The sequence below is a fragment of the Aspergillus aculeatinus genome, assembly GCF_003184765.1.
Source record: "Aspergillus aculeatinus CBS 121060 unplaced genomic scaffold BO66scaffold_77, whole genome shotgun sequence".
NCBI lineage: Eukaryota > Fungi > Ascomycota > Eurotiomycetes > Eurotiales > Aspergillaceae > Aspergillus > Aspergillus aculeatinus.
This window is the reverse complement of record NW_020291546.1, coordinates 60,117-81,744: the sequence shown is the minus strand read 5'-3', so window position 1 is coordinate 81,744 and position 21,628 is coordinate 60,117. Positions and strand designations below refer to the sequence as shown.

At 54.5% G+C, this 21,628-nt stretch overlaps 11 protein-coding genes across 11 annotated transcripts; 6 read left to right on the top strand and 5 right to left on the bottom strand.

The window, feature by feature from the left end:
- The first annotated feature begins 261 nt into the window (after positions 1–261).
- On the top strand, positions 262–2,254 carry BO66DRAFT_475678 (alpha methylacyl-CoA racemase). The gene is made up of 2 exons (XM_025653267.1): positions 262–1,271; positions 1,330–2,254. The coding sequence occupies exons 1-2, from the start codon at positions 324–326 to the stop codon at positions 2,116–2,118; spliced, it is 1,737 nt and encodes a 578-aa protein (XP_025498407.1). The 5' UTR covers positions 262–323; the 3' UTR covers positions 2,119–2,254.
- Positions 2,255–2,344: 90 nt separating this feature from the next.
- BO66DRAFT_463933 (Zn(II)2Cys6 transcription factor) lies at positions 2,345–4,676 on the bottom strand (the record flags this gene model as incomplete). The annotated part of the gene is made up of 5 exons (XM_025652440.1): positions 2,345–2,760; positions 2,818–3,029; positions 3,131–3,553; positions 3,603–4,461; positions 4,538–4,676. 5 exons carry the CDS (start codon positions 4,674–4,676, stop codon positions 2,345–2,347), a joined length of 2,049 nt encoding a protein of 682 aa, XP_025498406.1.
- A 290-nt stretch (positions 4,677–4,966) lies between these two features.
- BO66DRAFT_475676 (YncE family protein) lies at positions 4,967–5,972 on the top strand (the record flags this gene model as incomplete). Its single annotated transcript, XM_025653266.1, has 1 exon — positions 4,967–5,972. The coding sequence occupies exon 1, from the start codon at positions 5,034–5,036 to the stop codon at positions 5,970–5,972; it is 939 nt and encodes a 312-aa protein (XP_025498405.1). The 5' UTR covers positions 4,967–5,033.
- A 192-nt stretch (positions 5,973–6,164) lies between these two features.
- Positions 6,165–8,001, bottom strand: BO66DRAFT_432590 (putative MFS multidrug transporter; the record flags this gene model as incomplete). The annotated part of the gene is made up of 2 exons (XM_025650654.1): positions 7,708–8,001; positions 6,165–7,654 (listed from the first exon to the last, which is right to left on the bottom strand). Exons 1-2 carry the CDS (start codon positions 7,757–7,759, stop codon positions 6,165–6,167), a joined length of 1,542 nt encoding a protein of 513 aa, XP_025498404.1. The 5' UTR covers positions 7,760–8,001.
- Positions 8,002–8,860: 859 nt separating this feature from the next.
- BO66DRAFT_463924 (uncharacterized protein) lies at positions 8,861–9,829 on the bottom strand (the record flags this gene model as incomplete). Its single annotated transcript, XM_025652439.1, has 1 exon — positions 8,861–9,829. One exon carries the CDS (start codon positions 9,827–9,829, stop codon positions 8,861–8,863), a length of 969 nt encoding a protein of 322 aa, XP_025498403.1.
- Positions 9,830–10,174: 345 nt separating this feature from the next.
- Positions 10,175–11,119, bottom strand: BO66DRAFT_475674 (uncharacterized protein; the record flags this gene model as incomplete). Its single annotated transcript, XM_025653265.1, has 2 exons — positions 10,858–11,119; positions 10,175–10,796 (listed from the first exon to the last, which is right to left on the bottom strand). Exons 1-2 carry the CDS (start codon positions 11,085–11,087, stop codon positions 10,175–10,177), a joined length of 852 nt encoding a protein of 283 aa, XP_025498402.1. The 5' UTR covers positions 11,088–11,119.
- Positions 11,120–11,911: 792 nt separating this feature from the next.
- On the top strand, positions 11,912–14,371 carry BO66DRAFT_396079 (carboxypeptidase C). The gene is made up of 6 exons (XM_025648381.1): positions 11,912–12,078; positions 12,131–12,243; positions 12,298–12,958; positions 13,017–13,235; positions 13,287–13,338; positions 13,389–14,371. The coding sequence occupies exons 1-6, from the start codon at positions 11,947–11,949 to the stop codon at positions 14,090–14,092; spliced, it is 1,881 nt and encodes a 626-aa protein (XP_025498401.1). The 5' UTR covers positions 11,912–11,946; the 3' UTR covers positions 14,093–14,371.
- BO66DRAFT_233421 (glycoside hydrolase family 75 protein) lies at positions 14,324–16,101 on the bottom strand. The gene is made up of 6 exons (XM_025642776.1): positions 15,359–16,101; positions 15,244–15,309; positions 15,044–15,180; positions 14,849–14,997; positions 14,520–14,789; positions 14,324–14,474 (listed from the first exon to the last, which is right to left on the bottom strand). The coding sequence occupies exons 1-6, from the start codon at positions 15,623–15,625 to the stop codon at positions 14,401–14,403; spliced, it is 963 nt and encodes a 320-aa protein (XP_025498400.1). The 5' UTR covers positions 15,626–16,101; the 3' UTR covers positions 14,324–14,400.
- Positions 16,102–17,432: 1,331 nt separating this feature from the next.
- On the top strand, positions 17,433–18,424 carry BO66DRAFT_396078 (uncharacterized protein). The gene has a single exon (XM_025648380.1). The coding sequence runs from the start codon at positions 17,597–17,599 to the stop codon at positions 18,311–18,313; it is 717 nt and encodes a 238-aa protein (XP_025498399.1). The 5' UTR covers positions 17,433–17,596; the 3' UTR covers positions 18,314–18,424.
- A 697-nt stretch (positions 18,425–19,121) lies between these two features.
- On the top strand, positions 19,122–20,161 carry BO66DRAFT_432586 (glycoside hydrolase family 16 protein; the record flags this gene model as incomplete). Its single annotated transcript, XM_025650653.1, has 2 exons — positions 19,122–19,457; positions 19,517–20,161. 2 exons carry the CDS (start codon positions 19,122–19,124, stop codon positions 20,159–20,161), a joined length of 981 nt encoding a protein of 326 aa, XP_025498398.1.
- A 651-nt stretch (positions 20,162–20,812) lies between these two features.
- Positions 20,813–21,442, top strand: BO66DRAFT_443865 (uncharacterized protein; the record flags this gene model as incomplete). The annotated part of the gene is made up of 1 exon (XM_025651551.1): positions 20,813–21,442. The coding sequence occupies one exon, from the start codon at positions 20,813–20,815 to the stop codon at positions 21,440–21,442; it is 630 nt and encodes a 209-aa protein (XP_025498397.1).
- Between the last annotated feature and the right edge of the window lie 186 nt (positions 21,443–21,628).

The window sequence follows — 21,628 nt, the reverse complement described above, 5'->3', positions numbered from 1 at the left end:
CTTCCCAGGGAGTCCCCACACTTTCGGCCCTTGTCCGGGGATCTTTCGGTCCGTAACGGTGCATTGAGGCGCAACCTGCCATTTAGGGTATTATTGACTGCGTTCCGTGAGGTCGGCCTGCCGACTTCCGGCCTTCCGGGCTTTTGAATTTCCTATTCTGGAAACGCGGGCCACGGCCCTTAACGGTTGAATGGGGCTCCCGTGTCGAGGTAAGGTATAATAGTTGCTATATCTGCCCTTAAGATATCGACAGCACGCCTCCTATCCCATTGAGATTTCATCTTGCCTTTCTTTGACACTTAGCACGCTCGCCACACTTCACCATGACTGACGCCCACCAAACGATACCCAGCACAGACATCTACGGCCCGGGGACCTTTGTGGACAAGGACTTCCTCCCCGCGCCCCAAGATGCCGGTCGCATCTTCGAGTATATCGCCAAGAGCACGCCTGGGTTCACCCAGGATCAGAAGCTCTGGCAGACCGTCAACTTTACGGGCAGTAAGCTCCCGGTCATTCCCGGCCCCACCAAAGCCCCCCTCGTGGCCGCAGCCCTGCATGCTATGTGTGGTGTTGTCGCCCACGAGATCGTCGAGGACCGCGATGGCACCCCGGCCAGCACGCAGCAGGTCACGGTAAACACCAACCACGCCGCCATCTGGCTGGGAACCATCTTCGCCGCCACCATCGAGGGAGAAGACATGATCGACCTGGTCCGGTCGCGCAAGCTGGCGACTCTACACGATCGGGATTTCGAGCACGGGTGGCAGGCCACCCCGCTGCGCCAACGATCGACGGCGCTTTACAAGACCAAGACGCCCGGTGTGTGGTATCAGGTCCACGGCTCCCTCAACGCGGAGCCCGTTCTGAAGGCCCTGGGCATGGACCCCGAGTACCCGGCCAAAACCCCGGACGAGGCGTACGAGTACATCAGCCGGCACGTCGAGCAGTGGACGGCTGACGAGCTGGAGATGCTCAACATCAAGAACGGGTTCTGCGGCAGTATCTGCTTCACGCCGCAGGGCTGGGCCGACACGATGATGGGCAAGCGCCTCGCAGAGCATCCGCTGGTCGGCTACTCGCGCCAGTCGCATGCCATCCCCACTCCTGCCATTCCGTTCACCAAGGTCGCCAACGATAAGCGGCCGCTGGCGGGTGTCAAGGTCGTGGAGCTGGTCCGCATTATTGCCGGACCGGTCATTGGGAACATCCTCGCTTCGCTTGGGGCGGATGTCATTCGTGTCAACTGCAGTCGCTTGGTAGATCTTAATGTAAGCCACCCCTTCCCTCTATGTTGACACTGGCGGTGCGCTAATGAAACCTCCTCAGGTCCTGCAATTTACGTTGAACACGGGCAAACGCACCATCGATCTTGACCTCACCAAGGAGGAAGACAAGGCTCGCCTGCGCGAGCTGATCGAGGACGCTGATGTCTTCGTGCAAGGCTTCCGCCCCAAGGTGATCGAGAGGAAGGGCTTTGGAGTCAACGACCTTCTCGAGATGGCCGGTAAGCGCGGCAAGGGAATCGTCTACGTCGAGGAGAACTGCTACGGTCCCGACGGCCCGTACAACGAGAGACCGGGCTGGCAGCAGATCGGAGACGCGGCTTCCGGCTCGTCGTACGTCATGGGTCGCTCTCTGGGTTTCAAGGATGGAACCAGCGTCCTCCCCCCGCTGCCCATCTCCGACATGACCACTGGGTTGGTGGGTGCGTTGGGTGCCCTCATGGCGCTACGGGACCGGGCCCGTCACGGAGGCTCCTACCGGGTGACGAGCTCGTTGGTCAAGGCAGACGTCATCAACCTGGAGCCGGAGGTCGGGCTATACTCTCCTGAGGTGGTAGAGCGCAGCAACCAGCTGTTCAAGTGGGGCCACATCGGGCCCTCGCAGTTCGTGACGGAGATTCTGCTTGTCGTGATGGACGGCTGGAAGAATGTATTCCCCCAGTACTTCAGCCCGGGCCCAGAATCGCTTCTTACCAGCTTTGAGGGGGGTCCATGGGGCCGCATGGAGACTTTGAAGCCTGTCGTCCAGTTGAGTGACCCCAAGGTGACGCCTCGGTGGTTGACACCTGCAGTCCCTCACTGCTACCACGATCGGAACATTCAGTGGCTCTGAGGCCCTTTCGCTGTGCAGCATGTGATCGCGGGCGCCAGACGGTTTGTGACCAGAAGAGTGGCAAATGATTACTTCGCCTGAAGATGTTGTGACATTGTTTCTGTACATAGATTTTGTTCATAGATAACGAACCCTTTTTGAATGCGCGAGCAGACCAGTAGCAAGCGTAGACTCGTGCTGAATGGATAGCGACCTTATATGTTCGTGACTTAAGGAGATTGTGACTCTACATTGCCCAGCCCTGAGCTGTAGGTGTATCATCATCCAGTTGAGAAAAGAACATGGGCCATTCGTTCCAGTCGAACGAGTAGTTCTCCATCATGGCTAAGTTACTCGAGAGATTTGCCGAATGCACTTGTGTGTCGATCACTAGATCTGGGGCGGATGTGTTGAGAGGGTTGCTGCTAGCCTGTACCGCCTCCGAAGGGGTGTAGTCGACTATTGGCTCGCGCCCGCCGACATTCTGCTCAAGCAGGGCAAGGACCGAGTTGCATCGCGAAGTCAAGGTGGCATGCTTTTCATAATCCTTGAGAATGCGTCGTGCCTCGTGCAAGAGGCCTTGCAGACGAGCGGCCGTGAAGTATTGTACTATTTGTGGGGAGGTCTGGGCAGCGAGCAGATTCGTGACGGCCATGTATACATCTGGACTTTCTGTTAGGTTGCTCAACGCTGGGCTTTCTTCTGGAATCTGCAACTCACACGAAACAGTGTACCAGTTGGATGGCAAGATGTACGCTTGTTTCTGCTCCGGTGAGTTGCGGATAATGAATTCGATCATGTCGGCAGCGGCTTTGGTGCAATTGATCTGACACTGGAGGACTACATGCGGCATGATCTGATCATCATCGGCATATAGACCGATCCCTCGGGCATTCTCGGTCCTCCCTTGGTGGATTTGCAGAAGTAGAAGCCTGAACAGGAGCAGTCGAACGGAGAGATACCTAGTACATGGGGATGCAAGAGAGTCAGTGGTATTCCTTTTTCCCTTGCATTGAGTATGGCCAGCATATACCGTGCACGTAATATATTCGCTTCACGCGTAATATGTTTCGTGGGCGTCGGGTCTTGGAGTTCCGATGGCATCTGGAAGAAAGGATGCAGGCTGCGGGCCCAGTCATTCAGTGCGGAGTCGATTCGAAACAAGCTAGCGAATTTGTCAAACACGAGTGAGGATGAGTCGCTCGGCGTCTCCAGACGAAGCTTGCTCGCATGGCGATCCGTTGTGCTTTCGCCGAATTTGTAGAAGGTGTCGATGACATCTCCGATGATGTGATGAAGTCGACAGAATGATCGATAGAAGTTGACTTTGGATGGTAGGGTGGCGGTCACGCTGTCCGACGAGTGCTCTACGGTGTTGGGCACCAGCAGATTCAAGCCTTCTTTTGCGACTGATTGAGGGACCTTGAGGGCGCAGCCAAAGGTCATGGAACAGATTCTAGGACGCGTTCAGCTACAAAGTCCCGTGTCAAGGTCGTTTATCATACCTGTCCATGATAACACACCCATTCCACACCTGACGCGCAAGGTCTCGCTCCTTGGGATTGTCCATAGCTTCAGTGGTTTCCGGGATGTGCAGCCCCAGTTCCTGGGCGATATGAATCGCCGTCCCAATGATGCGGAAACATTTCTGGGGCTCTTTGTCGTGCTGCAGATAGACGGCGGTGAGGAGTAAAATCTGGATGATCTCAAAGTTATAGAGATCGAGTAGTTGGTACGACATCAACGCCTGGGCGCGCTCAAAGAATACGACGGAAGATTCATAGCGAACGAGTGGGGGTTCACCCTGGGTGGCCACGCAGGATGTGGCGAACATGAGATTCAGCAGACAATGCAGAACCGTCTCATTCATCATCAGTTCTCCATCTTGGATCCATAGAGTCTCATAAGCACCTTCGATGGATGTTCTATCCAACCACGGGTAGGCACTGTCGACATAGTCCCAGTAGAGACCCAGTAAGTTGTCCGCCTGCTTCCTGGGAGGGATGACGAACTGGAAATCAGAACGTTCATTTCGAGGGAATTTATTCTGTAGCTTGGGTAGATGCCTGAGTGCATTCGGGAACGCTTGACTTCTGCTTGGTGTTTTGTTGTCTGGAGTGGCTATACTGGTCTGATTCCCCACATCGGGGATGATGTGCACCCCACTAGAGGCACCAAAGAGACTCCCGCTGGGAACGATGGTACTGAACGAGCTCGCCTGGTCGGCATGGTCGGGCTGTGGATGACCGCGGGGGGACTGCTCGGTGGTATACCCTGAATGCTCCGCAGAATCAGACTCCCGATAGCTGCAGGCCATTCGAGTGGCAAGCGAAACGCGTTTTCGGTTGGAGCAGGGTCCACAGACTAATGCAGGGATGCGGTAAGCTTACTTATCTTCTCCACTGTGCGACCAGAGTGAGTATCTGGAATGTTTCCTTACCTGGTTTAGCACCATCACATTTCGTCTTCCGGATCTTGCAGACCTCACAGGCAATTCTGATCTTGGCTCGTTTGGGTCTGGGACCTCTGGACGGCTCGTCGTGTGGAGACGGCCGGCGTGTGTGGAATGAGAACATCATTTTGAGGAATTATCCATGATTCACGGAAGAGGTTGAAAAAGGTAGGAAAGAACGTCCATCCCGAGATTGGCTCGCGTAGCTCGGAGTTGGCCGGGGCACCCCGTGTGATTATGTCATGATCCGTTCCGTTCCCTTTTTGGCATTCCGAGTATAGCACTGCATACTCATGTACCATAATCACGCAAATCAAGGAACCGTGGACAAGGTGGAACAAGGAACTCTCGGCATACCGTGGCCCAGTGGACCTTCTCTATCTCTGCCAAGTAGTATATCTACCCGTGGTGAAGCCCGGCGCAGAATCGTTCCAATGTATCTGTGTCGATTCCCAACTCGACATCCACCCTCCCGAAACATAAAATGGCACCAAGGCCCTGCCTCCCCCAAACATCCAGCCCCCGACTATACTTCCTCGACGTGGGCATCTCAACCTCAGAACTCAATGGCCGTCTCCTGACCTGCAAACCAAATGGCTCCGATCTTCGGGAGCTCATCACGCAGATCCACACCATGCCAGACGGGATCGCCATCGACGCAGCCCGGCAACACATCTACTGGACGAACATGGGCGTCCCCTCCGCCGATGACGGATCCATTCAGCGCTGCGACCTCTCGGGGCAGAATATCGTGACCGTCGTTCCCAAGGGCCACACGCACACGCCAAAACAGCTGACCATCGCCCCGCGGGCCCAGAAACTGTATTGGGCCGATCGCGAGGGCAGGCGGGTGATGCGGGCGAACCTCGATGGGAGTGACATCGAAGTGCTCTATCGTGCGGTCTCCAGCGAGGGCACGGATACGCCTGCTGTATATGACTGGTGTGTAGGTATTGCGGTGGATGAGGAGGCCGGATGGGTGTACTGGACGCAGAAGGGCCCGTCCAAGGGGAACCAGGGCCGGGTCTTCCGGATGGGGATTGAGAGGAAACAGGGGGAGTCAGTGGCGCGCAGGACAGATGTGGAATGTCTGCTAGAGGGACTTCCGGAGCCGATTGACCTGGAGCTGGATCATGCGACAGGGACGCTATACTGGACGGATCGAGGGGATCCGCCTCGGGGGAATACGGTCAACGCGGTCGTGCTGGCTGATCTTGCTGGTTCGAAAGAGAAAGTACAGCCAAAGATCTTGGTGCGCAAGCTTCATGAGGGCATTGGGATCACATTGGATGTGGAGAACCAGCGGATGTTCTTTGGTGACTTGGGCGGATCGTTGTATTGTGCCAATCTGGATGGGTCCTGTAAATCAACGGTCTTGCCCGATATTGGGGGGGCCATTACGGGGGTTGCTTATGTAGGTTAATCATATCAACTTATCAGTCCATTAATCGTCTTGCGGACAATTGCATGTCACAAAGATCCATTAATGTGTTCGAGGATAAACCGCCACTGTAGCACTAAGAAAGTAAAGACGTAGTTTGGTCCCTTTTGTAATTTGAGAGATGCATTAATCATTTCTAAAAGTCTAGTCTCATCTAATCATGCCTCATGAGAATCAACATCTATCCTCCCCATCTTCTGCCTCATGCAATTCCGCCACCTTCCGCACCGTCGCCTCCTTCATAAACGGACTGCGCTCGCGGATCTTCTCCCCCCAGATCATAATGCACACCGGCGCCAGCGTCAGCAACAGACTAATAAATCCTAACAAACTACTCGCCCACTGCAACCCCATGGTCTCATACATATTCATCGTCGCCAAGGGCAAGAAAGCCGAGAAGGTGTTCTCGCCCAGCACGACACACGCCATCGCGCTGCCAGCGTAATTGCTGTACGCATCCACCACGTAATCCATAATCCCCGTCACCACGACCACGCTTCCAGCGCCAACCATACCCAGGCCGATGGTGGGGGCGATCCAAGGGAGACTGGGGTAGGAGGTCCACGCGTAGACAAACATCCCGCCGGTGAGGCCGAGGATGGCTCCAGCGACGGACATGTATAAGCGTGCTTCGGGAATGGGTGTCCCCGGGATCTGAGTGTTGCGTTTCGCGGACTGGAAATAGAGTCTAGCAGAGACGAGGGTTAACGGCCATCCCAGGACTTGGCCGATGACAATGGCGCCCTGAATATATCCCGACTGCACGGGGTCCCAGCCATACAGAGCATCGAAGACTTGCTCGACTGATTGGGTGAAGAGGTACAGCGTGCCCACAGTGAACGACGACCACAGCATGCAGAAGAATACCACGTACTCTGTGACGAGCATCTTGAGCGGACGTTGAATGCTGGTCGCCAACACCTCAAGCAGCGGCTTGGACAGAATCTCGTGTCGGGTGTAGGCGTTAACACCTTTCGCACGCAGTCGCTTGGCTCGCTGCTTCAGGATTACCAGGTCACGGGACTCCCGCATTGTCACGACGGCCACGGGGAACAAGATCCCATGCCAGATAAGTTGCATGTAGGAGATCCAGCGCCAGGAGAGGAATTGGAGGATCGACGCCCCCAGTACAGGCCCAATGCTGCTGCCACCCAGGTAGGCGACGATCCACAGGCTGACCGGTTTGGTGCGTTCGCGCTCGCTGCCCCAGATGTTGCCGATGACGCTCGCGGCGCTGTTGCCCAGTACGGAGACACAGCCTCCAGCGAAGAAGCGCGTGACGACAAGAGTAGCAAAGTTTTGGGCCACAGCTTGCGGGATCAGGAAGAGGATGAAAACAAAATGCGTAAGAAGAAAGGTGCGGCGGATGCCGAAGTCCTCCATCGTCGGGAGGATGATCAACGAGAAGAAGGCACCCCCCAGAGCCCAGGTGGTGACGGGCCAGTAGGAGTTGGCAAATGAGGCCTCACTGACATTGAAACGCTCGTCCAGCTCATAGTGGGCGACGGTGATAATGGTGCCATTGGCGAGCACGAGGAAGGTGGTGAACAGGGCGACGAAGGTCACCAGCCATTTGTGGAGCTTAGACCAGTTGAACGGGTTTTCTGGATCGTCCGGACCCTCCCAGTCAACAATGACGAGGTCATCGACTGTTTCTGCGAACCCTGCGTTGGGTTAGATGACTGCGTGTTGGCAATGATACGGGGTGGCGACTTACCGGCTATCAATTCATCTGCATTTGCAGGGGATGAGGAGCCTCCACCATGCATTGAGAGTCGAAGATGCCAAGGAAGCTTGACCTGTTCTTGTGGATGTCGATTGAGTAATAGAAACGGTGCTTAGACTTGAGGTGAATGCTTGGTGTTAAAGATTAAAGTGGGAGGCGAGACATTTAAATAGTGCGAATGTGGAGTCGGATCGATGCTCTTCTAGAACACGCCTTGCACCCTACTCAATTCGCAAATTCCGTATTCCGATGCCCGAGGATACTAAGGCTATCCGAGCAGGTCACTCGTAGGAGGAATTCATCGCCATCGAACACGAAGAAGGTTCTCCTCCGGTTGACCTGAAAGAGAAAAGACTGAAGCTTCCAGTTACGTAAGGGCAGCCCTACGCCATCTGCCACTATTCCCAACACGGCAGCCAAGAGGAGGGGTGGTCCGTGCACCGTCTATCTCCGCGGAAAGCCTCAGGCACCAGGGCATTCAGCCGGATGAACAAGCCGATCTAACTTACACTTCGGATACGTTGAGTCATGCGTCAATTACCTCGGATAAAGCATATGCAGCAATTCGATAGTACTGAGAATTGATTCTCTACTGACTTTGGCAAAAGGGGAGCGTATACACTGGTCGCCATACTAGCAAATATCCTAATGGTCCAAATGTGGAACCTGAGTAACAATTGTTGATTCACATTCAGTTTCACAGTGTTAAGCAAGCAAGTCGAAATACAGGATACACAACGTCTTCCCCTTGACAAAGTAAATACGTCCAACCACCTAGAAGATTGCCAAGACATCATAATGAAGAGCCAGAAGCTGTCGTAAAGCAAAATGCCTGGACATGTCATGACTTAGATCCAAAGACGCAACCCGGGAATTGCCGCCGCATATTGCTTCACTTTGGCAACAGCCTGATCTGTACGCCTCTGATGAAAGAGCGCGGAAGCGACTGCGCCGGAGTCCCACAAGTAAACCTCTCTGCAGTCTCGATATAGCGACAGGCAAAGACAGTCCACAGACTATCGATGAACCAATTGTTCGAGAAGGGTCGGGGAAAGTACAGGGGGTCTTTGAGGAAAGCTGTAATTGCCTGCTCGACCCCGATGGCGTTCAAGCTGATTGGGTGGCAAGTATCGAAGCCTAATAGCTACAGGCTGTCGGTGCGCGGAATGTGCATGGATGGATTGACTACCAGCTCGAAGGTACTGGTACCCGGCGATAGACGGTGCAATCCTGGAAGATGCGAGTGGCTTGGGATGGATGTGTGGTCTTTCGTAGGACGGGCGCTTCCAAGGACGAACTCGACGCCCATGCCATCAACCTTAGCCTGCCAGTGAAGAAGCGCGAGGGCATCTGCCATTGTGGCGGCCAAGGCGGACGCGTCAAGACGGAGTCGTTCAATCTGATCACTGTGAAGTCTGAAGTTGCGAAGACTGAAGTTGCGAAGACTGAACAAGTAGGATCCGGGGCGCGCTGCAGTATCATGTTTGCTGCCCAACAGGACATGCACCAGACAGTCGGCATTGGACGGGTCGCTTTTAGCAGCCGAAATGCTCCAGCGGTCGCAGAAGAGGTCAACCAGCGCGTCACGAACCGCTTGAGGGAGAGGAGGAATGCGTTCCATACAGAGAACATTGCGCGCCTGGCGTGGAAATCGAGGATCATCGGGGAAGAGCTCCAAATTTGTGCGCCAGAACTCCGAGGTTTTGTTTGCAAACCAGACTGCCCGAGGGACTGCGACAGCCGTTTTGACGAACTTGTCAACCCCATCAAAACTGTCGTAAACCCTCATTTGCATAGTGTAGTTGTTCCATAGCGTTAGGGCCTCGTCGACAAGGAGGATCTTGAACGCCCACGGGGTACCTGGCTGCTCGAATACTTTGCTGTTGGCACTGGATCCGATTTCACGATAGGGCTGGCCGACGCTGGGTTGATATCCTGAGATAGACGATAAAAGCGAAGTACCCGGGCTAGTTGTCATCACTTGCTGGAGAATGGCTTGTGGGGACTGGGGGCCGTTCTTCTTCTCGTCGTCATCGGTCACTGGGTCGTCTTGCAGAGCAGCCTCCAGGTCGGTTACCCACGAGGGGTCCTCGTCAGTATCGAGAGTGAACATTGCGGGATGATGCGGATCTGTGTAGTATCAACTATCATATGATGCATGATCAGCAGAGAAGCAGAGAATTCAGAAGGGAGAAAGAATACCGCGATCTGGTGGCTGACGGGTCTGATGAAAGAAGATGAGTTCGAGAGAGTTGGAGTTGAGGTGAGGACGGAAGATGAAGATATTCTGGGATAGTTATAGACGTGAGGTTTGAGAAATTCACTGGCAGTCTATTCACCGGATGGTAGGGGAAGCGATGTGATTCACCATGTAGAAAATTGACATCTTCATTTTCGTCAGTACTTCCACTTCCCTACGTCATCTATAAGCAATCTGTCTACAAGTTCATCCAAAGCTCTAATAATTTACAGCCTCCCCGTTCTCCAGATCTCTCCCCTCCTGCATCGAATGCAACCTCTCCTCCCACCCCCCGGCCCAACTCCTCCCCAGTCCTCCATCTCCACCACCAACTCCCCTCAACTTTTCCTGAAACCCCAACGCCCTCCCCGCAAACATGAGGATCCACCGCTCCGCCTCTTCCGCATTCTGACTCAATCCATGGTCATCCCCAGGAAAGGTCTTCAGCTCCCGACTGCCTCCCTTCGAGCCATACTGCCCATACAGCGCCACCGAACACCTGACCGAAAGCACGGTATCTCCGGTCCCGTGCAGCAGCAAGAGCGGTCGGGGACTGAGCTTCGAGATTCCTGAGGTCATGGCCGTCTGTGATGCGACCGTCGCCACTGCGACTACGCGCTCGGGCTCCCGTGCGGCGACGGTGAAGCACGGACTGCCGCCGAAGGACCATCCCACCAGGACGAAGCGGGCGGATTGATACTGCTGAGTGAGGTAGTCCATGGCTGCGAGAACATCGGCGGTGCAGTAGCGGGTGCGGGCGGGTTCGCGGTAGTCGAGGCGCATCACGGGGATGGAAAGGTGGAGAGTGAGTTTGTCGGCGAGGGAGGGGTAGATCCCTTCCCTGATGTTATTCGCAGTCCAGTCATGGAAGGAACTGGTGACGGAGAGGGGCATTACCTGACGGACCGCTCACGCCGCCGCCTGCTCCGCTGATGAGAATCACAGCTGCCCCACGGACTTCGCGTGCGTTGTAACTGCGTGGCCGGTGCAGGATGGCGGGGGCTTCGTGGTCGTGCGGATCGTGGACGGTGATGCGGATGCGCTCGGCGATGGGGGCTGCGGGGGTGATGGTGGGTGCTTGAGCCGGGTGGAGGGGCCCAAGGCTTGATAAAGGATGATGAACAGTGGTCATGGCGTTGAGTGTGTACTATCACTTTATCTGGGGTCAACCCGGTCGTCATTCGATCGTGCTTGGTGGGATCTGGGGTTCCGAGATCTGTTTATATGCAACTTCCGCCTGTTGACATCAGACTGACGGGATGGCAATACTTCGGGTATTTTTTCCAGCCAGCCAACTCCAGCATAATGTAAGCTGTAGCTACACAAACACTAAATAGATTACAGGCGTTGAATGTAGCTCGAGATTTGCTCAAGCCTGGCCATGAGGTCTGCAATAGCCGGAGCTAAATCACTGTCTTGACTCGTTGTCGATCTCAAATCACTGGGGTTAGAAAGAGGTGCTGCTTTGTTACTAGTATGCAATGAGCACAACAGAATATCCATTGTTCTGAAAGCTGCACGATCTTTTCGACCCTGAATTTCTCTAAAAGTGGGTCCTGGATGCTTATCATGGACCCTGAGATGCTCCTCCGATCGGGATCGCTCAAAGCGCCGCAGTCATCGCCGTGTCAATGCATGACATCCGCTATCGGAACCAGGTGCCTCAGTTCTTGATCGACCGTTCGCTCAGCATTTAAATATCGATATTTCTCGCTTATTGGATAAACCTTTTGGCTTACCTAGGCAAGGTAGGAGTGCACTAGCCAGCCTGTCAGCCGCCAATCAGACCCCTGTGGAAGGTGTCTCTCACGCCGGCGGAGTTCCGAATGGCGCCTTCAGCTAGGGCTTACTGTCGACTCATCCACTGCATCTAGGCTGCTGCGTTGGCGGAGCACCAAGCTATTCTTAATCCCCGCTTCCGACCAGCTCAAGGGTATTTTCACTTTTCCTTTCTCATTTCCGTTCAACGTACAAAAAGAGCGTCTTGCAGCATGGTCGTACTGACCACTTTAGCCATCACCAGTCTCCTGGGTCTGGCCAGCGCGCAATTCCCTCCCAAGCTCGAAGGGGTGACAATCATTCAATCCAAGCTCCACGAGAACGTGAGCATCTCATACAAAGAGGTATTATTCCCTCCGATCTTGAAATCCCCCGGTTTCTTACCCCGCCAAACAGCCCGGAATCTGCGAAACCACCCCCGGTGTCCGCTCCTACTCTGGCTACGTCCACCTGCCCCCGGGGTTTCTGAACGAAAGCGACAGTGGGCCGCAAGACTACCCGATCAACACGTGCGACCTCCCCAAGCATTCCCCCCATGACCGCCTAATGATCTGAAAATGCAGCTTTTTCTGGTTCTTCGAATCCCGCAAAGACCCCGAGAATGCCCCGCTGGCCATCTGGCTGAACGGCGGCCCCGGCGGCTCCTCGCTGATGGGCCTCTTCGAGGAACTCGGGCCGTGCACCGTCGCCGAAGACGCGCAAACGACCATGCTCAACCCCTACAGCTGGAACAACGAGGTCAACCTCCTCTTCCTCGACCAGCCGGTGCAGGTCGGGTTCTCGTACGACGTGCCGACCAACGGGACCATCTTCGCCAACGCCAACGGGGAAGGGGGCAACATCCTCCCCGGAAATTTTACGACCGAAATCCCGGAGTCGAACCTCACCCATCTGGTGGGCACCTTTGCCAGCCAGCAGGTGAACGCGACCGCGGATACGACGGCGCATGCGGCGCCCGCGCTGTGGCAGTTCGTGCAGACCTGGTTCTTCGAGTTTCCGCAGTACCGGCCGCGCGATGATCGCATCAGTCTGTGGGCCGAGAGTTACGGCGGTCACTATGGGCCTGGGTTCTTTCGGTTCTTTCAGGAGCAGAATGAGCGGGTCGCGAAAGGGGTGGCGGAGCCTGGGGCACGGTATTTGCACTTGGATACGTTGGGAATTGTGAATGGGTTGGTGGATTCGTTGGTGCAGGGGGAGTCGTATATCCACCTTGGGTACAATAATGTAGGTCCGTTGCTGGGGTGGATGTTGGGTTGGGGTGGTCGGTGCTGATGTGGTGCAGACGTACGGGATCGAGATCTTTAATCAGTCGACTTACGAAGCGCTCTTGGATCATTGGGAGCGTCCTGGGGGTTGTCGCGATCGGTTGGTCAAGTGTCAGGCGGCGTTGAGGGATCGCGATGCGGGCGTCGTCCCGTCGCCGAATATCTCTTCTATTTGTGAGGGGATCGAGCAGGGTTGCGCAGGGGGCGCGCCTCAGCTATATGAGAGGGAGTTAAACGTGAGTTTCCCTCCTCATCATGGTGACAAGAGAGCTGATAGCAGGAACCAGCATTCCTGGTACGACATTACACATCCCAAGCATGATCCATTTCCCCCAAAATGTGAGCCCCCTTGGACCAGTGTTGTGCACCTCGTACTGATGTCAATGCAGCATGGCTGGGATACCTCACCCAAGAATCCGTTCTCGCCGCTCTGGGCGTCCCCGTCAACTTCACCGGGGCCTCGCCCGCCGTGAGCGACGCTTTCGTCGGCGCCATCGATGTCGACCACGGCGGCTTCCTCGACGCGATCGCCTACCTGCTCGACAGCGGCGTGAAAGTGCACATGATGTACGGCGACCGCGACTTCGCCTGTAACTGGCTCGGAGGCGAAGCGGCCAGCCTGGCGGTGCCCTACTCCCGCGCCGAGGACTTCGCCGCAGCCGGGTACACCCCGCTCCTCACCTCGGAGGGGGTCAAGGGCATGACGAGACAGCTGGGTAACTTCAGTTTCACCCGGGTATATCAGGCTGGTCACGAGGTGCCTTCTTATCAGCCGCTCGCGTCGCTGGAGATCTTTAATCGAGCGACCTTCGATCGGGATATCCCTTCCGGGTTGGTGCAGGTGATGGATGACTTTCGCACGGTCGGGCTGCGGGATACCTGGAGTATCAAGAATGAGCGGCAGCCGGTGCCAAAGGCTAGGTGCTATATTCTGTATCCGGGGAGTTGTGAGCCGGAGGTCTGGAAGACGGTGGTGGATGGGACGGCCGTGGTGCGGAATTGGTATGTTGTGGAGGATGCGGATGCGGATGCGGATGCGGATGATGTTCTGGTGGATTGGCGCAGTCAGGCTGTTCTGGATGAGGCTGCTTGATACAGCTTGTTTGCTCCTGAGTAATGACAGGGTAAACGCCATGATTCAAATATGCGGTGCGGACTCCAAGAAGTGAACTTCATGCTTGACATGGTTGGCCGCACGAAGTATCAGTAGTTGCGAATCACCGCTGTTGCTTGGCACTGCGACCATGTGGGATGTGATAGAGATACGGAGGAAGAAGTGGAGGAACGACGATAATGATGTAAATTCAGAACAAAACTCCAATTCCATCCTACGAGAGCTTACATAATACATATATGGTGTGGTCCGATTTTCCTTAACCCCCTGGAACTACATCACCCCCTCTACTCAGCGCTGCAGCTCCCACTATCGCACACCAAGTCATCAGAACAATCATCATCAGAGAAACAAGTGGCACCTAAGCCGTTAGTTCAATGACCCCCAGTGGAGACAGTGGACTTACCTTCACAGTGACCCGACCACGAACACTCGTCCTCGTCTGTTTCTGTCGGACTTGCAGCACTGGTTGTTGTGGAGGTAGTCTTCGTAAGGGTTGTCGCCGCAGCCGAGAAAGTCGGCCCTTCACTGGGAGCGGCGCCGCCCAAGCCCAGTTTGGAGGCCAATGCGCCCATCAGTTTGTCGCCCATGGACCGGAGGGTGGTGAAGTTGGTGATGTAGTTTTTGCCCAGGGCGCTGCTGGGGAGGACGGCGTCCTTGCCGGTGAAGACGATATCTGCCATCGTTAGGTCTGGGAAATGGGTATCGGGGAGCATAGAAGGGAAGATCACATACAGGTCACATCGGCAGCTGTGTGGCCCTTGTCGCCACTCAGGCCTTCGTCGGGAAAACAGGTCCGGGCCATCAGCCAGGAGGCTTCTCCGGTGACTTCGGGGTCGTCGCCGTTGGAATCTCCCAAGATGCCGTAGTACATTTTGCCGTTACTGCGGTTGTCAGCTTCTCTCTACGTATATGTCCTGAGGAGCTTACCAGATCACAGCAGCGACGTTGTTCCCAGGGAGAAGGTCAGTGTTGGCGGTCAGGAACTTGTCGGGAATGACAATGAAGGGAACTTCGTAGGCGGCGAGAGCTCCCCAGTTGGTCTCCGGCTGGCCATCCCCGTTGCCCTAATGGATCTGGAAGTCAGTACTGTTCGCGAGAGAAAGATAGAAAGAACAGTAAGGACTTACCGAGCACTTGTAGTCAATTCCGTCACAGTCCACATCCATGTCAGCGACCCAGCTTAGGGCCGCTCCCTACTGCGGTTAGCACAGATCTTCTGTAAGCTGTGGCCCGCGAACATACATCGCTGAATTTGACCCAGTCATTATGAATGGTCGATTTAGGGGAGTTCTTGTCGGTGTTGACTGGGTAGGTGGCCAACGACGGCACACCACTTGCCTTAGCGGCAGCCGACTGAATCGCAGAAACTGGAATGGATGAGGCCGCTGCAAAGTAGCTAGAAGGTGGGCCACCAGTGGGTGAGTTATACTTGGAGCCATCGACAGTCTGGGCCACGGTCGAGGCAGACAGGCCCAGGAGGGCCAAACTAAGCGTGCTTTGGATTGCCATTGCGGAAATGCAGATTAGATCAGTGTGGAAGTGTTCCGGGTACCGGTGATTTTGTAGAATGAGATGGTGATGGTGATAGATGTGAACAGCCTGGAAGTCTGGCCGCCTTTATACGAGTATAGAAGCGTCAACCCGTGCCAGCAGGATTCAGTAGATCTTCGCGTGGCTGTCAGAACCCTTCTTGCCCATGTGCTTTTGGCCCCAACGAAGCTCGGAGCGAACTGGTCTCCAACAAAGCACCAAATCGGGTTAGAGTATACGTTACCTGCAGAACTGCGGATCTTGGACACTGTTCCACCACCGGCTTATTTTTGCAGCACTCAGCTTGTGCACATCGTCTGATGGTGACACCAGCAGAGAGCACAATACATGGGATCTCGACAGCCAGAAGAGGAGAGCTGCCGTGAATGGCGTGTTACTGGCTGCCAAAAAAACCAATTGAGGGGTCAATGACCTGTCACCGGGTCGAGGTCCCGATCTGCACTTCCGCTCCATCATGCGACAAAGAGAGACAAAAATAGCCGAGTTCGATCGTTTCGAACAGACCGTTAGGACCCTGATCGCGAAGGATCGACGGTCATGGTCCACATGGAGCCTAGGTAGGGGGCGAGATATGCCCAATCAGTATACGATCAGTATGCGATGGGGATGGAAGCGAGGTGCCAAGACCGTCTACTGTAGGGCGAAGGATTCAGGGACGGCGTGGGAGAACAAGACGCTGGGGGCGCTTGGGGGCCAACTGCACGACGGTATCGGCTCGCTTCCGAACACGTGAATCCATGGTTGGAGTCGATGGTAGGAGTAGAGGGATAATTGAGGGGTAAGGGATAAGACAACAGCCTCCTTTGTTCATCATAATGAATCATTATGGCCCCAAATGCGGATGAAATCCTGTTTCAAATCTGTATGAAGTGAGTCTGCTCTATTCGGTGCATTTATCTCGGTGTTTCTGAACGGAACATGGCGTTTGTTGCAGCATTCTTTCAATGAAGGCACCATCCTTCTCGGTTGCTGCTTCTACGGGTGTTTTCGCAGCAGCGCTGGCCGCTTTTTATGTCATGTTAACAGAATTTTCGATCCTAATCCATATAGTGAGCCGCATACCTGCAACTCAGCACAAGGAGCTGTAACATATCGTGAATCGTGACTCGGAATCGTCCGCCACAGGAGTTCTTCCCAAAGAAGACGGTTGCTAGGTACGCGATCAATGTCTTGTCCACTGGCTCGATACATCGCTGATCCTAATAAAACTCACTTCCCAGCAGATCTCAAATTTTCGGCCCTAGGCAGGCAATTCAAGTACACATTGGTGTGACGGTTGCGATCGCTGAGCGATCGACAGCGGAACCATGATTGCAGGCCAGGTGCACCCCCGGCAGCCGGCATCGATCATCAGCCCCGAATGCAATTGACTTTGCAGGCGGAGAGCAAACGAGCTCATGTGAGTCGAAAACTTACTCACTGCTGCCTCGGACATGTAGACATGAGATCATAGCGCATTGGCGATCGAGGAGGGACCAGAGACTCGCTGTCATTCCGCTAGGCGGTGGAGTCTACTCCGTACTAAGTTACTGTCTCTACCTCCGGACTTTCGGAGCGCGGATGCCCTGCCCTATCTTTCCACCAACCCAGCCACTGTGATCGTGGTACAATCTAGGAATCGAGACCTGGCAGCCCGTTGTTCAGTTGGACAAGAATTCGGCTAATGAGAACATCCTGAGCCAGGGTGGGCTCCGTGAGCAATGGCCGGGGACATGATGATCTCCCCATCCAGGGTTTTGGCAGGGATGAGGGGTGCACCTTGCATCCACCTCCTGCGATGGTGCGGAGAGGAGATCGCGTCCAACATATAAATGAAGATACTCGCCTTCGCCCTCGATCTGTTGCATTCCAGATCTCTTCACATCCCTGCATCCTCGCCTGGCACATTCCCCATCTTATCACTCCGAACTGCCAAAAATCCCTCCAAGAATGTTCTTCCGACAAGCGCTCCTTGCCAGCACGGCGGTCTTGTCCTTGTCTGTGGCTCTTCCCACGACCGACCCAAATGTTCCACACTCGCTGTCTCCGCGCGATGATACGCAGTGCGGTGCAGGGACGACCTTCTATGCGTGTTATCTGAATCACTTCCGGGGGTGCTGCTCTGTCGATCCCTGCGCCCTAGAGGCGGGTTGTCCGGACAACCCGGCCAACAACAACAACCACCACCACCACTATAGCTACAGCACGGAAGACACCCAAATCAGCTGTCCTGCCTCAGGCACGCAAGTCTTCCAGCCGCAGATGGAGCTGATCTTCCCGACCGAACCCGCCGCCTCTCCCTTTCCCACCCCGGATTTGAATCTCTCCCGCTCCGCCACCACTCAATGGGACCAACTGATGACCTTCACTCTGCCCACCGAGGCCCGCCACTGCACCCTCGGCTGGACTATCCCCGCACACCGCAACTTCACCGCGGGCTCCAACGCCTTGGTCCGCGTTCTCGAGAACGTCGCCCCCGGCAATATCACCCGCATCGGCGCCGCCGATTTCTCCTACTGGCCGCAGACCCCTGGGCCCCACGAGGCCCTGGTCGGAACCATGGACTGCAAAGAGCAACTGCAGTTTCACTTGACTCTGGAGCATCGAGACGCTGTCTACATGGCTCAGGATGCGCAAACGGGTTGGTGGGTGCGATACACATGCTGATGAACTGATGACAGAAGTGTTGTAAGGTTGCATGTAGGGTTCGGCGCTGACGCTTATTCTTGTATTTCACTTGGCAGCGTGATGGGTAACGAGTATGTAGGTATATAGACGCAATGAATGATAATGATTTACCTGACAACGGGGCCGGATATGTCGACTCTGTGTCGTGCCTTGTCTGGGCGGATATGACATTCAAATCATGACTTCTTCCACGCACTAGTGAATTGAAGGTGACCATACCTCTACTACCTAAGATCTGTGCGTACTCATCGTGTGACATTTTGATGTCATTGTCTCCAAGTCATACTGGCGCGTGGTCAGGTTCGCAATCACGCAAAGTTGACCTTCGTGACGAGGTGGCAGACCTGTCGCTTCCTGAAAGACAATCGGGTGCCGTGGGATTCCGATGTCTTGGTGCTTTCCCCTGACGATAACGCTTTATTGAAGTCCTGGGGCCGAAGGATGCCCTAGTCTCGGACCTTTACACATTACTTGATGGATGGATTAGCAACGGTGCGTTGGTGTTTCGCACTGTCTCATCAGGCTCGTATTCACTGACGGGCCGTCAGCCTGGCCTGAAATAGCGGGTATCCATTCTCCCGATCGGGTCGAACAGCCCTCACTCGGAGAGAATATGCCCCCCCTAATCAGTCAACGAGGTTACTTAGCATCAATAGGTATATAGCATAGTCAATGGATGCCTTTTCGGCGAAGTGTTCTCGGTCGCATCGCATATATTGTACGCCTGGGGCACGACTTCACTTTTCTCGCAGCCACCGGTGAGCTTGCATGATCAACTTCTTTCGCGATGGCACCCAAAACCTTCTTCCTGGCAGCAACTGCCCTGGTCTGGCCAGCAATCACCCAAGCTTATACTCTCAAGGACAGCTACACCGGCAACAATTACCAAGACTTCTTCAGCAAGTTCACCTTCTGGACTGGGGCCGATCCGACCAACGGTCTTGTGCAATACGTCGACGAAGCCTCAGCCTGGAGCAACGGCCTCATCGGCAACGGGGGCAACATCTATCTCGGAGTGGACCACACCAACAAGGTCGGCAATGAGGGTCGCAAGAGTGTCCGGCTGACCGGCAAGACGGCCTACAGCCCGGGAACTCTCATCGTGGCAGATATCGCATATATGGTACGGTTCCCTTCCCCCACCTCTGATGCTCCAATCCTCTTTCTTATCAAAATGACCAGCCACAAGTCTGCGGCACCTGGCCCGCTTTCTGGATGACCGCCGCCTCGGACGATTGGCCACAGAGCGGCGAGATTGACATCGTCGAAAACGCCAACAACGCCCAGAACAACCAGATGTCGTTGCACGTCAGCAACAAACAAGGCCAATGCACCATTACCTCCAACCCTGCTATGACCGCAACCAAGGACCGGTGGAACAACTGCGCCGAAGAGGCCAACGGCGGCTGCGACGCCAACGACCCGCGCACCAACAGCTTCGGATCGGGATTCAACAACAATGGTGGAGGTGTTTATGCCATGGAGTGGACCGCCCAAGCGGTACGCATCTGGTTCTTCCCCCGGGGTGCCATTCCCAGTGGCGCAAGCGGGCCCTTGGGGTCTTCTCCGAATCCGGATACTTGGGGAACCCCGACTACGGTTTTTGAGAGTAATAATGGAAGTGGGTGTGATATGTCCACACATGTCAAAAATCAAAGGATTGTCATCGACACCACTTTCTGTGGAACTTGGGCGAGTGGGACGTGGTCGAGTTCCGGGTGCGCGGCCAAAACTGGGTATGGGTCTTGTGAGGATTATGTGAAGAATGTGCCGGGGGATTTCAAGTATGCTTTTTGGACGTTTAATTCGATTATGGCTTATACTTGAGTCTGGTATTGTGGATAAATTGGCAGGGTTGTGCTCTGCTTGATGTCTGTCTGCCGCGAGGGTGGATATATGCAGTGTGCATGGTATTCAGTATATAGCAGTTCTACACAATCAGTTATTTCCGGGGATGGTGCAGCTGCTATCATAGCGACTGGATAGGAGTACCGTACTTCCATACACATGTTCTCGTGTCTCCGATGAACTTGTACGTACAAAGCTATCAAACTCTTTGTTCTCTTGTCAACAATTTTCGGCGGAAGATCTCATGGTATACCCCATCTATTCACTATTAATTTGCTGACATCCCGGGGTTTGCTCTGAGACCTTTCTTTCTGTGGGACGAGCATTGCGGTTTTCGCCGATTTTGTCGACAGCCTTTCCTATACTTACCGGAAATTGTGAGAATGCTTCGCTAAGCAACATTCTCCACGGGAATTACCAGTACCATAATGGCTTCGGCGCCGTCTCTTCAAGATGTAGACTTAGTATAAAGCACTAGTCCCCCTATTTTTCTCCTTTGGTACAACGATAAACTTGGAGAATCCCGCTACCTGTCGGTTATCCATCCACCAAAATTACCAACATAGCATAACTTTGAAAATCGCGACTGACCAGAGCCAAGTGGTGCGGACGCCTACTATTGCAAGCGAGATGGCGGAGAATCAGCAGGCTGCCGGTCAATCCGGTACTCAGCCTCAGCCTCAGCCTCAAACTCAGATTCCAAGTCTCCCACAGATGTTCTCTGCCGCGGTTGACGATGGCACCGACGCCGTGACTGGCATTGCCAACTCAATCCCAGACGATCAGGTGAACGCAATGCAGATGCTGGGATGTTGGCTCAAAATCCTTGAGCACTTCTTCCCGTCGCAGCACATGGGGCCTAATTTCCCCGGTTACGATGTGAGCAGTGCTACTTCTGCCATCAACAACCGGGGAACGCTCAGTGTGCGCATCACGGCATCGTCTAGGTGGGTAGGCGCAAACTTCTTGAATGTGGAGTTGGAGCGCTTCCCTTCCAGCGATGACGATCTCGATCGGTGGGACCGCGAGGCAAACCTCATGACACAGATGGTGCATACGATGAGACACCTCCCCGATCAGGAGGAGCCGAAAGTTGTCTTTGGGATCGTCGTCGTCGGTAAGTTCTCCCGATTCTATCGGCTCGAAGAAGATGGCCAGGGCTACCCTATCGATGTTGCAGGAAAAGCCGTGTTCCATATGCGAAATGATGCCAGACTTATAGCCTACATCATGGAAGTCATTATCAAGGAGCACTGGTAGTAGTACCTTCCACTACCTGTGGGAGCTTATAATGCTCCGAGGTGGGTCTTTTACTACCTGCAATTTTTCCCTAGCTAATTTGCTACTCTGCTTTTACAGGTACGAGCAGTGCTCAATTGAAAGGTTTCCAACCTCCAAATTGTTCAAACCACGAAGTCACCCTACGAATTATTGATTATCTGCTGA